Genomic DNA, 13,657 nt, shown 5'->3' on the forward strand with positions numbered 1-13,657 from the left:
CCCTTGCTGTAAATAGCATTTCCTGTCTCTTCTAAGTCACAACTTCCTGACTATGATCCCAACTGCCTTGCCCTTAGAGCATTACCTCTTCTTTCCCTTCTGAAGGGCTGACTGCTCTATATACCTGGGCTGCTTCTAACCATGCAGGGTTATTATTCCGTTCTGATTCATTAAAAAAAAAAAAAGACCATATTTATGATAAAATAATCCACAGAAAAGTTATTTATTTATAAACTTTAAAACATATTGCTCCAAACAATCTTTGCATTGGTGGTTATAGACAACATAATAAAATCTTTCCTGACCAGAACTACTTTTCTTCTACTGGTCATGGACAAAAGCTTGAAAAACTGACTAGTTTGCATAGTTGTATAACTGCTGTACTCCATCACTGAGCAAGCACAAGCCAGGCCTCCTTTTCACAGTGCAGAGGCTTGAAGCCTGACTCCAGGGTACCTGCTCACCCTTTGCTGTCTCCTGTGTATTACAGTATCAGTGTGATGCAGAGGTATGACCTGCGATGGGAAAGCGAGACCAAGTTCCTGCTGCAAGCTGCTGCATACAGCACAAGAGGCAAAAATCACCACTAAAGATGATCCTGGCTAAAGTGAAGAGAACTTATATTTTCTATGTTGATGAGTTTCAGAATTCCATCTTTCTTTTTTCCCTGTCCCAAAATGGGCATTTCTCAAAGCAGAGCAGAGCACTAAGCCCCTACCAGCATTCACCCAGCTAAGTCTTTCTGTTGCACTTAAGCAGACACACCAGAATGGAGGAAAAAGTGACCACTGAATACACTGGGAGTCTCTTGGATGGAGGAGGGGAAGAGAGGCACCTACTCTGGGTTGCCCCTACCCCTGCAGCGAGAATTGAACTCCGCCAGCAGCTTAAATAAGTTTCCCTTGGCCTGTTCTCAACAGGACCTAGAACAGTGCTGGATTCAGCTCTGATCCTCTGGCGTTGTGGACAGAGGTTAAATACTCTTCACAGCGTATTTACCCTTTTGCAGCTGAGACACGTAGAGTTTGGTCTTGCTGCCATCATCTCGCCTGAGCCAGACCTCGCCGGTGCTGATGGCTGTGATCACCGCACTGTAAAACAGGACAGAAAGGCCTTAAAACAAAATAATAAATTCTGTCACAGGGCCCCTCAGACACACATGACAAAGCTCAAATCACATAGGTCTAAGGACCCTGGAGAGCCAGAAATACTACAAAGCTCTCTCTCACAGCACTAGGGTCAGTGCCCTCGAATCACATCTAGCCAGACTAGTTTTCAGGATCTTTATATGGAATAATGAGAGAGATATCACTATTAATTGGGGGATATCATGAACAGAAGACCATTTAGATATGTTTCCATGACAAGGCTGAAAACATTTATTTATTGCATTTGTATCCCACATTTTCCCACCTATTTGCAGGCTCAATGTGGCTTACAATTTTCCGTCATGACTTATGCCATTTCAGAGTGCAGATACAATTGGTAATATATATAGAAACATGGATGATATAAAAAAGGGAGAACATGCAATTGGTATCACATATTGAACATGAATTACATGATAAATTAGGCAGTACTAAATAGGGAGAAAATAATTTGACTGTTAAGTAGATGATGGAGAATTACGGTTCCAATTATGAGTCACTATGGTATGTCATGTTAAAGAGATGTGTCTTCAGTGCTTTACGGAAGTTAATTATGTTGTGAATTATTTTCAGGTTGAGTGGTAAAGCATTCCACATTTGCGAACTCAAATATGAAAAGCTGGACGCATGTATTAATCTATATTTTAGACCTTTACAGCATTTAGAAACACAGAGGGGCATTTTCGAAAGAACAACAAAGTCAAAATTGCGACGTCATATTCAGCGTAAAAAAAAACCTGTCCAGATTTCCTGGTCAAAAATATGTGAGAAAGACATCCTTAAACTGGAGGTCTATCGTGAACAACCATTTTACAGACTGAAACAAGACACAGGGTCGTCTGGCAGCACTCTTAAAAATGGCCACACACATGTCCTTACAGAACAGCCTAGTGGTTAGTGCAGGAGACTATAAACCAAGGGATACAGGTTCAAATCCCACTGTAACTCCAGTAATTTAATTCTTGAGGCTCCCTCCAGGAACAGAAAAATACTTACTGTACCTAGATATGGGCACCTGCAAGTCTGAAGGCTATTGAAGTGGTGCACATTCAGGAACAGTATGTAATTTTCTGTTCTTGGAGGAGATTAATGAGTCATGCCTTAATCCCTCCAGTAGTCAGCTGCTCCATCAGAGCACCTTTTATGTAACTTGATGTGACTGAACAGGTCTAGATAAAAATGTCCTTTTTAGACATGTTTCTTCCCGTTAAAAAAAAAAAAAAAAAAATCACTGATGTTCTACTTTTGGGCACTCACTAGTCCTGCCCAAACCCCTTCCCCCTCTTTGCTATTTGGGCATATATCCAAGTTCTGACTTTCCAAAATCGGGATTTGGATCTTTTAAATGGGCACCACAGTATATCAGCTTTTTATCAATGCAAAGACGCTAACTCATAATTGGAACTATAATTCTTCATCATCTACTTAACAGTCTGATTATTTTCTCCCTATTTATCATGTAATTCGTATTCAATATGTGATACCAATTGCACATTGTATCTGTACTCCGACATGGCATAAGTCATGACGGAAATTGTAAGCCACATTGAGCCTGCAAATAGGTGGGGAAATGTGGGATACAAATGCAACAAATAAATAAACTGCTCACATTACACTCTGCAATTCTGCCCTTCCACAGGTAAGTTCTCATGGTTAACAGGTGCACCGTTTACTTACTGGCACGGTGCTTCATCCTTGATCTCAACTACGATACTCTGCCCCTTCCAGAAACATTCGCCTTCATAGTACAGCCGCCCATCCTCACACCTGGCAGAGTACTGTTGCTTCTCTGCCTTCAACGCTACTGGAGAAAAGAAAGAAAAAAAAAAACCCAAAGAATAACCAGCATTGAGTTGGCTAAAGCCCTTTCTGAGGCAGGCCACAGAATGCACCAGGCAGCCTTCTATGCTGTATGGAAAGACTAGGCAGAGTGTACCCAGAGCTTTGGGCACACTCAGAGGATCCCCCACTCACTGTTCCCTTTTGTTTGTCTTATTCCTAGCTCTCCTTTTGAGCTTCTCTATTTATTTATTAGGATTTATTTACCGCCTTTTTGAAGGAATTCACTCAAGGCAGTGTACAGTAAGAATAGATCAAACATGAGCAATAGGCAATTACAGCAGTAAAAATATTCAATTAACAATACAAAATATGGCATGGTATACTACTTGCAATAACAAAATACGTAATAGAGCATTATAATTGGTAGTGAAGGGTAAGGCAAAGTTGTAACATATAGATGAGTAAGGAAGTAGGAAGAATTTGAAAGTAAGGTGACTGAGAGATGGTTAAATATCTCAGTTAGGCTAGGAGTGGATAAACATGTCCCACTGCAGTATGTGCAGCCCGAGTCAATCCTTGTGTGTGTGTGTGAGACTAACAAGTTAGTTACTTCTTCAATTAAAGGCTTGGTTGAAGAGCCAAGCTTTCACTTGCTTCCTGAAGTAGAGCTAGTCTTGTGTTAAGCGGAGCTTTTCAGGCAATACATTCAAGAGTGTGGGGGCTACTCCAGAGAAGGCTCGCTTGCAGGTATCACATCGTGTAATGTGTTTTGGAGAGGGTGTAGTTAGTAAAAGTCCTTGGGAGGATCTTAGTGTCATTGGCGGTGTGTAGAGGATCATCCTATTCTTCAGATACTTGGGGCCATTTCCTTTTAGGGCCTTGAAGATCAGAGTTTTAAATTTAGCCCTGTATTGTACTGGTAGCCAGTGAAGTTTTTGCATAAATGTTGTGATGTGGTCACGTCGCTTGCAACCTTCTATGAGTCTTGCTGCTGCATTCTGAATCAACTGGAGCTGTAGTCAGACCATTGTGCAGTAATCCAGTCTTGATGTTACCATGGCATGCACAACTAGGATAAGATTTATCTTCTCAATGTAAGGAGAGAGGCTGCGTAGCTGTCGCAAATTGTAGAAGCTGCTCTTGAAGGTTGCTTGGATTTGGGGAACCAGAGTAAGTGTTGAATCTAACTGTATTCCAAGGTTCATGACTTGTGATTTGAGGGGGGAGTTCATACTTCCCAAAAGGGCTTTTGATGTCAGGTATGTATCCACTTGTGTTAGGGATCCAGAGAAGCTCGGTTTTACTTGGGTTCAGGCAAAGTTTGTTGTGTTTAGCCCATTCCTGAATTGATGCTAGGCAAGTAATCAGTTTATTCAAAGCTGTAGGTAAGTCAGGTTCAATGGGTATGAGTAGCTGCACATCATCCACATAGATGTAGAACTGAGTGTCCATTGACCGAATCAGCTCAGCTAGTGGCTTGAGGTAGATACTGAACAGAATAGGTGACAGTATCGATCCTTGTGGTACCCCGGTCAGTGTCCATGCAGGTGATGAGTTGCTGCCAAACATTATGGATTGTTGTCTGTCTGATAGATAGGATCTGAACCAGGCAAGCACTGTACCATTGACACCTGTTTCTGTCAGTCGTGCTAGCAAGATATCAAGATCCACAGTGTCAAAAGCTGCTGAGAAATCTAGCAATACTAACAGAGGCGAATCCCTTGTCTCGGTTTCTGTGAAGATCATTTAGCAGGGATACGAGGACCGTTCCATAACAGGGTCTGAATCCAGATTGACATGGATCTGGCCAGTTACTCTTTTCTAGCCATTCATTAAGTTGAACACAGACTGCTTGTTCTATTAGTTTCCCTAGAAACGGGATGTTGGATACTGACCTGTAACTTTCAAGTTTGTCCTAGTCAAGGTTGTTTTTCTTCAGCAGAGGGTGAACCACTGCTCTTTTTAATGCTATTGGTAGTTGCCCATTAGAAAGAGAGGTGTTCACAATTTTTGTGGCACCTTCTATAAGGCCCTTACTTGCCTGCTGCACTAATATATGGCACCGCTTTCACTAATAATAAAGTTCCTGCTATTAGTCATCTACTTGGCCTTTGTCACAGCAGACCGTGTAATGGGGACAGTGAGCCCTTCAGCACAATCCCAGCTGTGTCATGGAAGGATATGTTAGATGAACACTGAGCAATTTCACAAGGTACTGAATAATAATTAATAAACATTAAACCTAGAATGACAGAAAGCTTAAAAAAAAAAAAAAAAAAAAACTTCAGGCACTCTTTACAAACTAGAATAAAACAACTTATGTGCAGGCTGCATCTGTCTGTTGAGAACCCTCTCTATGCATTTCTTACCATCCGATTTCCGCTTCTGTGGGGACACTGCCGCCTTGGCCTGCGAGAGACAAGGGAGAGGATTGCAAAGAGTCAAACAGGAGCTTATCCAGGGCCATTGGCAAAAGAAAGCAATTCATCAGCACTGTGCAAGCTGACCTACATGGCTGTGAAGCTTTTTGTCACAAGAGTTTACTCTTACAGTTCTAAGAATGCAAATAACTGGCGTCAGGTCACGTAGTAAAATGATGAGCTGGTGGAGCCAAGACAAGGCCTACAGATCAGAAGCCCTATGCTCTTGCTCAAAACACATCTGCTTTGACAAGTGCCTGGAGCTGTTGGAGGGTACTAGCTAAGATAAGGCAGCAAAGCTCCTGTGTCTCCCTCCATTTTTTGTATTAAAGAAAACATTAGGGCAGCATTTCCACTTGAGTCTTTTCTATGCTGCAATTCTTCCTTCCTGGTTTTTATCCCCTCCACCATCCCCACACCCATCCCCTCAAAAAACAAAAAACTACTGCAGGCTCTACAGCTTGCCAGGTAACAACTCTTCCTTACTAACCGAGGTAGATGGAATGGTGGTGGGAGGCAGGGATAGTGTTGGGCAGACTTATATGGTCTGTGCCCTGAAGAGCACAGGTACAAATCAAAGTAGGGTATACACAAAAAGTAGCACATATGAGTTTGTCTTGTTGGGCAGACTGAATGGACCGTGCAGGTCTTTTTCTGCCGTCATCTACTATGTTACTATGAATGTGAAGTGTTGTACTGAATTTTTTTCCCCCCAGACTAATGGGGAAGAGCAGTTATACCTTCTTAATTGCAGTCCAGTCTTCCAGGATGTCCAGATCCCTCAGCATATATACTATGTATGGGCGTGCAAATGAGTTAAGGCGAACAGAACTTGTAATTGTCAGTGCTGTATGCATAAATTAAGGCTCTTTATTAAGAAGGCATGTGGTTCATGCTGCAATACACCTGTGTGGCTGGATTATGCTAATGAGTTGTATAATGAGCCTGCAAAGAGGTGGGAAAATGTGGGATACAAATGCAACAAAATAAACAGTGCTGGTGCCAGCTTCAATAAGCTAACTGTAAAATCAGTTGGCTTAGCTGGGTTTAAAAAAGGTTTGGATAATTTCTTAAAAGAAAAGTCCATAAGCCATTATTGAAATGGCCTTGGATCTACTGCTTATTTCTAGGATAAGCAGCATTAAATGTTTCACTCTTTTGGGATCTTGCCAGGTACTTGTGTCCTGCATTGGCCATTGTTGGAAACAAGATACCAGTCTGTCTCAGTATGGCAATGCTTATATTCTTAATAGATTCAAAAGGCTGCAGATTGTTACAAGCATTGGACACACATTTCACTTACCTTACAGAACCTCCAGTGGTTAACAGTTGCACAGTGACAAATTTAAATACATTAATAACTACCGGTAAAGCCCTAAGAGAAAACAGATCAGTATATCTAAGGGAACAGTTTGCCCAAATTGTCTGACAATATTTTGCAATTCCCTCCCTTCACTCCCTAAAGAATTAAACCTAATCCGGATTATTTTTATTTCAGGAAGCAGAGGAAAGGCTGGAGTGTTTTGTTGCTCTGCTTCCAAATGATTTATTTTTTTCTATTAATAATGATATTTGCTCAACAATGCTACCATGACCATATGCACTGTGTTTCTCCTTATACAGGGAATCAGAATGGTTTGGCATCACTCTTTTATTCAAGGTCATCCTGCCTTTTGGAGAGGAACCCACGGAAGCCCTGCAGTCTAAGTGTTTTGATTATATCTTTTGAATTTCTCAGGTTTACCTCTTTTCCTTTGTTTAAATTAGTGCTACATTTTAACTGCCTTGCTTTGTTTAACCATTTTTTCTGTTTGTTTAGTTTGTCCTGTGCTACTGGAATTTGAACTTTAGTTTATCCTTTCCAGTCACCATGCTCCCTTTTCTCCTATACACATTTTAAGGCCAATATTCAAAGGTTTTATGATCATAACTTTACTTCGGTTAAACACCAATGTCTTTTTAGCAGCAGCTACATGATGAAGCTGGTGTACAAGCTGCAAATTGAAAAGTACAGGTACGATTTCCCTGTCTCATATTTTTCCACTGGAAAGCCACAAAGTTTGAAGTCTCTTGCTGTTAGGGACAGTATAGAAAACTGGGTCTTGGTAATATTCTTTTTGGGGTGTTGCTTTAATTTCCCTTTGGTGTTCACCTTGTTTGGTGGGTTGGAGTAAAGAAGGGACAGGAAAATCCTCAAATAATCATCTGCCCTCCCAAGATCCATTTCCAGTAATGGTGTGAAACTTTTTCTTGTGCATATGTAGTATCACATCATACCTTATGCTAAGAGTTTATCTTGTTGGGCAGACTGGATGGACCGTACATGTCTTTATCTGTCGTCATCTACTATGCTATGTAAATTTATGCTCTAAATTTCACTAAACACTTGAATTTAGAAGCATAAAAACTGGGTAACAACAGGGGTGGATTTAGCGCAGCAAAAATGTTAGGAGCTTGGCACAGAAAGGGAGATGCATCTTCCATTCATATTGGGCCCTGAACCAGAAGACCCTGCCTGTCACAGGTCTCTCCTTGTCTATCACTTTGCCACAGGGGCCAACCCCTGTCCTGTGGTAACTCCAAACATTTTCTGATCTGAGTTTGATCAAATCCACACACCAATCTCCTCAGACAATCTGGCACCTGTCTGTCTTGAATAGATTGTAAACTCTGTCATGCAGGGACATGTTTAGTGAACAGTGCTGCGTATGGCAACCACTCTGTAAAGACTGGCCCTGGCCATAAAATGGATCAGCTGGGTACCACTCACTCTCTTAGGCCTTTTCCTTCTACACTTTCCTTGAATTCCCCTTTGGCAGTCAGCTCCCCTACCAGACACCCTAGGACCATCCTCTGGAAGCCGAGGCACAATAGAGTTCCCTAAGCTTTTAAACAATTTCTCCAGGACCTCACTAAACAATAGCCTCCCTTCAAATGAAAGCTTGCTAAGCTAAGCCTTCGATGTAACATCTGTGCACCAATTTCTAAGCTATTGGAAATGCCATGAGGCCACCAAAGCCATACTCTTGGCCAACGTCAATACGAGTTCATACAAAGTATCCACTAGAAAGGCTGATCCCATTTTTAACCAAATCTGCATTGGAGACTCATCACAGAGCCCACCATGGAGCCCTTTGACAACTGTCCCAAATATCAAAAAGATACTCGAGCCACATTCCCCACATACTGTTGCCCGAGTGCTAGGGCCACTAACAAAGGTCTGCTTTAACAGAGCCTCCACAGCTGGAAATCTACTGGGTCCCTCAAGGTTGCTCCTCCTTCTACAGGAATCACCGTCTTCTTGATCACAATACCCATTTTCCACAGGCACAATTCCTCCTCCTCTTCCAGAAGAATAGGGTAAAGCTGCTTCCAGGATTCCTCATTCAGCCAAAATCATTTCCTTTATAGCCCTACACATAGGGAAGGTCTTGGAGGGTTTCTTGATCCTCTCCAGAAGGGATCCTCTGCCCTGCTAAGTGAACTTCATTCTTACTTTGACCAACATAAATTTGTTCTAGCAGTCTCCCTTGTTCTCTCAGCTGGTTTTGACCTTGTTAACCACTCTATTCTTCTCTCTCATCTATCTTCAATGGGAATTTCAGATGTTGTTCTAGCCTGGATTCACACCCTCTCTAAACTGCTCCTTTCAGGTACTTACCCCTATCTCAATATCTCAAAAGCGATAACTTTGATGTGGTGCTTCCCAGGGCTCAATCTTTTCTCCGCTTTTATTTAATTTGTTATTATTATTATATTTATTACATTTGTATCCTGCGCTTTCCCACTCATCACAGGCTCAATGCAGCTTACATAGTAACAAGAGAATACAATCTGTAGTATCTGAATCAACAAAGGAGGTATGTGGTAGGACAAATGAACAAGGGTAAATGGGATAAAAGAGGTATGAGAAAAAGGATAGAGATAGGTAAGGAAGTGGAGCGATGAAGAAGAGGTAGGGGAAGAGCATGGAGGGTAAGAAGATTGGTAGGAGGTAATTTCCGAGTCGTTAATGATTAGATGAACCGGTAAATGGATGGGTTGCTTATGTTTGCTTATGGTAGGTCAAGTCATTTGGGTAAATCTGTTTGATTAGATGGGTTTTCAATAGTTTCCTAAAGGGAAAGTATTCACTAGTTGATCGAATTATCTGAGTACAGCATTCCAGAGGTGGGATCCCAGGTAGGGGAAGTTAGATGCATGATACGTTTTATACTTTAGTCCTTTGCATTTGGGAAGGTGCAGGTCAAGGTATGTTCATGATGATGTTGACCTGTTTCTGGATGGAAGATCTAATAGATTGTCCATGTAACCTGGTGATACTCCATGGATGATCTTGTGTATTAGTGTAATGGCCTTAAAGTTGACTCGTTCTCTAATAGGGAGCCAATTAAGTTTCATATGGAGAGGTGTTGCACTTTCGAATCTAGGTTTCCCCAAAAATAGGTCTAGCTGCCGTGTTCTGGGCAGTCTGAAGTCTTCATGATTTGGGCCTTACATCCAACGAAGATACTATTACAGTAATCAGCATGGGTGAGTACCGTGGATTGTACCAAATTGCGGAAGGTATTCAAGGGGAGATAAGGTTTCACACGTTTCAACATCCACATCATGTTGAACATTTTCTTGGTGATGGATGTTGCGTGGTCTTCAAGGGTTAAGTATTTATCCAATGCAACTCCAAGGATTTTCAGATTGTTGGATATAGGAATTGTGATATCAGGAGTGGTGAGAGTAGTTGGATGGAATGTGGAATATTGGGAGGAGAGGATTAAGCATTGAGTTTTGTCTTTGTTCAATTTCATTTTGAAACCGTTGGCCCAAGATTTTGTTGGAAATTTCTGCCAGGTTAGATTTGAAGGGAATAAATATGGTAACATCATCAGCATAGATAAAAGGGTTGAGACCATGTTTGGAAAGGGATTTAGCCAGAGGAATCATCATAAGGTTGAACAGAATTGGGGATAGGGGAGAACCCTGAGGTACACCGCAATCTGATGACCATGGAGATGAAATTGCAGTAGATGATTTCACTTGATAGGATCTAGAGGTAATAAAGCCTTCAATCCATTTTAAAACATTGCCACCAATTCCCAACTTATCCAGAAGTCTAGTAAGAATACAATGGTCAACCATGTCAAATGCTCCAGACATATCAAACTGCAAAAGGAGTTCGCTATTTCCAATTGATATTTCTTGCTTGAATCTGGATATTAAAGTAAGCAATACTGTTTCTGTACTATGGGTAGGACCGAACCCCGATTGAGATTCATGAAGGATGGAGAATTTTTGTATATACTTGTTGATTTGAAAGGTCACTCTGTTTTCCATTAATTTAGTTAGTAGGGGGATGGAAGCCACTGGTCGGTAATTGGTAACATAACTTATAGGTTTTTTGGAGTCTTTGGGTATTGGTGTGAGTAATATGTTACCGTGTTCTATAGGGAAGGAACCTTGTTGTAACAAGAAGTTAAGGTGGGCAGTGAGATCTGTGATGAAGCGTTCAGGGGCATCTTTCATTAAGTGGCTGGGGCAGGAGTCTAGATGACAATGGGATCTGGAGAGTTTAGAGATCGCCTTGGAAACTTCTTCAGTGGTGAGGAGGGTGAAACTTGCCCACGATCGGTCAGCCAGAATTTCATTAATGCTGGGATCCAATTCATCGAGAAAGGTATCTATGTAGTTACCGTCATGGGGAATTGAGTTACGAAGATTATTAATTTTATTATAAAAGTGCTTAGCCAATTGGTCTGCAGATGGGCAATTTGAAGGTGAGAAGGTAACTGGATTAGTGTTGAGGAGACTCTTTATTAGTTGATATTGTTTCTTTATATCTGTGCCATTGGTTGTGATTTTTTGAGTATAGTAGGTTCTTTTTGCTCTTTTTATTGCGTTCTTATAAATTCGCTGTGACTGTTTCCAGGCGTTAAAGGTGAAGTTATTTCTTGATCTGCTCCATGCTTTTCTAGTTTGTGATTTTAGGTTTTTTAGTACGTCATTAAACCATGGTGATGGTTGACGTTTACTTAAAATTCTGGATTGAAGGGGAGCAATTTCGTCTAAGTCCTCTGGCAACTCTTATTCACTCGTTTGGCATTTCAGCCTATTTATATGCAGACGACATTCTTCTCATCTTTCTTACTGATTCATCTCTCTTGATCACTCCACTACAGACCTGCCTTGAAGCTGTAGCAATTTGGGTTTCTGAACAACTTGTTCTTAATAAGGATAAAACTGTCATAAGCTAGTTGTCAGGTTTCTCTATCCCTTCATCTTCCCCATCACACTTTTTGGGTCTCGGTTCCAACCATCACACTTTTTGGGTCTCTGTTCCAACCAGTGCCATCATTTCGCTATTTGGGAGTTATTCTGGACTCCTCCCTTTCATTTATAACTCAGATTTCTCAAATAAATATAAAAACTCTGCTTCTTTACTTTCCATCAACTGCGGACTGTTCGCCGCTTTTTTGATCAGAACAACTTTCATACTTGTTCTCTCACTCTACTTCGCAACTTGACGACTGTAATATCATTTATGCTGGTCTACCACGGTTCACACTAAAAAGGTTACAAACTCTACAAAATTTTGCAATAAGACTTTTACACCATGCTCATCATACAGATCATATAACTCCTTTGCTAAAACGTTAACATTGGCTGCCTGTTGAGTTCTGGATCACTTACAAAACAGCATTTCTTACCTTTAAAGCTTTTTGAATTGGTATCCTTGATGATCTCTCCAGCCTTACCATACCCTATTCTTTGACTAGAGCACTTTGTTCAATTACTGATAACCGTTTGGTCCTACCCAGCCCCCAAATTTGCTCACCTTGAAAGCACTAGACATTGTGCATTTTTTCCCCCTTTCACCTCACATCTGGAATACCTTATCTCTTTCGTCTCCATAGTGACCTCTCGCTTAAATCCTTTAAGGGTAACTTGAAGACCTGACTTTTTAGGCAAGCATTCAGAGACTGATGGGTCCTGTGGGTTTCCTGGGTGTGCAATGGACAAGACCATAAGAACATAAGAGTAGCCATACTGGGTCAGATCAATGGTCCATTTAGCTCAGTATCCTGTTTCCAACAGGTGTGAATACATGTCTTTCATGTCAATAATGGAGCTCATAAGTATTGCCACACTGGGACAGATCAAAGGTCCATCAAGTCCAGTATCCTGTTTCTAACTGTGGCCAATTCAGGTCACAAATATCTGGCAAGATCCCAGAAAAGCTCAATACATGTTATGATGCTTAACCCAGAAATAAGCAGTGGATTTTCCCCAAGTCAATTTAATAATGGTCTATGGACTTTCCTTTAGGAAGCCGTCCAGACCCTTTTTAAACCCCGATAAGCTAACCGCCTTTACCACATTCTCATGCAATGAATTCCAGAGTTTCCTTTCCCTTTCTGTGAATTTAGATTGTACACCACTCCATTCTGCTATGGTATTATGGTAGGAGTGGTATAGAAAGTTTTAATAAACCAAAAACCATTTGCACTGTCCACTAGGCGTTCAGAATGGGCAACTCATCCCAGTGGAAAATCCTCACTACTGAGGCCCTTCCCTGCAAGTACCCTGGAGGAGAAGCCCAGGCCGAGAACCTGGGGAACCGGGTTTGATTCCCACTGCAGCTCCTTGTGACACTGAAAAAGTCACTTAACCCTCCATTGCCGCAGATACAAACACTTAGAATTGTGAGCCCACCACTAGGAACAGAGAAAGTACCTGCATACATTTAATAAATGTAAACTGATTTGGTTGTACCACAAAAAGGAAGTATATCAAATCTATGACCCCCCCCCCCCCCCCCCCCCCAATAATCCCTAGCTGGATCCCAGGAACCTAGGTGAGGAACAGAGGTTATGTTGTCCAGATCCTCCACCGCAGACCTTGGCCTCTTTGCCAGCACCTGACATTGTAAGGATTGTGGACATACCCTGATCCACGTTGGTCAGCCCCAAAGACCCTCTTCATATAGAAGGTTTTGTGCATTAAAAGTACAAATACAGGAGAAAACACCTCCAAAATACCTCCCCCCCCCCCCCCCCCCCCCCCCGTGCTCAACCAAGGCTGCTGGTTTAATACGTTCACAGATTGGGGTGTACCAGAGATGTGTATTAGTGCGCATTCAGGTTTTTTTTTTTAATGCTCCTTAAATATAGTGCACGTCAAATCAACTTGTGTTAAGCTTAAAAAAAATATTTGTAGGTTATCAATTGCCTTGATCTGCAGAGCCAAAGCGACATACAAACACACCAGGAAAACACAATCGACCCCAACAAATGTGAGGGAAATCAGTAGCGA

At 41.5% G+C, this 13,657-nt stretch overlaps 1 protein-coding gene across 3 annotated transcripts in view; it reads right to left on the reverse strand.

Annotated features, from left to right (window-relative positions):
* Window positions 1–666: 666 nt before the first annotated feature.
* The window catches only part of BRMS1 (BRMS1 transcriptional repressor and anoikis regulator), a 44,529-nt gene continuing 31,538 nt past the window's right edge, over window positions 667–13,657 (reverse strand). For 2 of the 3 annotated variants that reach the window (XM_030219052.1, XM_030219051.1), the window contains exons 8-11: window positions 6,091–6,155; window positions 5,300–5,339; window positions 2,826–2,952; window positions 667–1,091 (exon numbers count right to left, since the gene is read on the reverse strand). In XM_030219052.1, coding sequence (XP_030074912.1) covers window positions 974–1,091; window positions 2,826–2,952; window positions 5,300–5,339; window positions 6,091–6,155 — 350 coding nt within the window. In that variant the 3' untranslated portion in view covers window positions 667–973. The remainder of the gene's footprint in view (window positions 1,092–2,825; window positions 2,953–5,299; window positions 5,340–6,090; window positions 6,156–13,657) is intronic. The other variant, XM_030219054.1, reaches the window with a different exon arrangement.

The sequence above is a fragment of the Microcaecilia unicolor genome, chromosome 11 (genome assembly GCF_901765095.1).
Source record: "Microcaecilia unicolor chromosome 11, aMicUni1.1, whole genome shotgun sequence".
Taxonomy (NCBI): domain Eukaryota; kingdom Metazoa; phylum Chordata; class Amphibia; order Gymnophiona; family Siphonopidae; genus Microcaecilia; species Microcaecilia unicolor.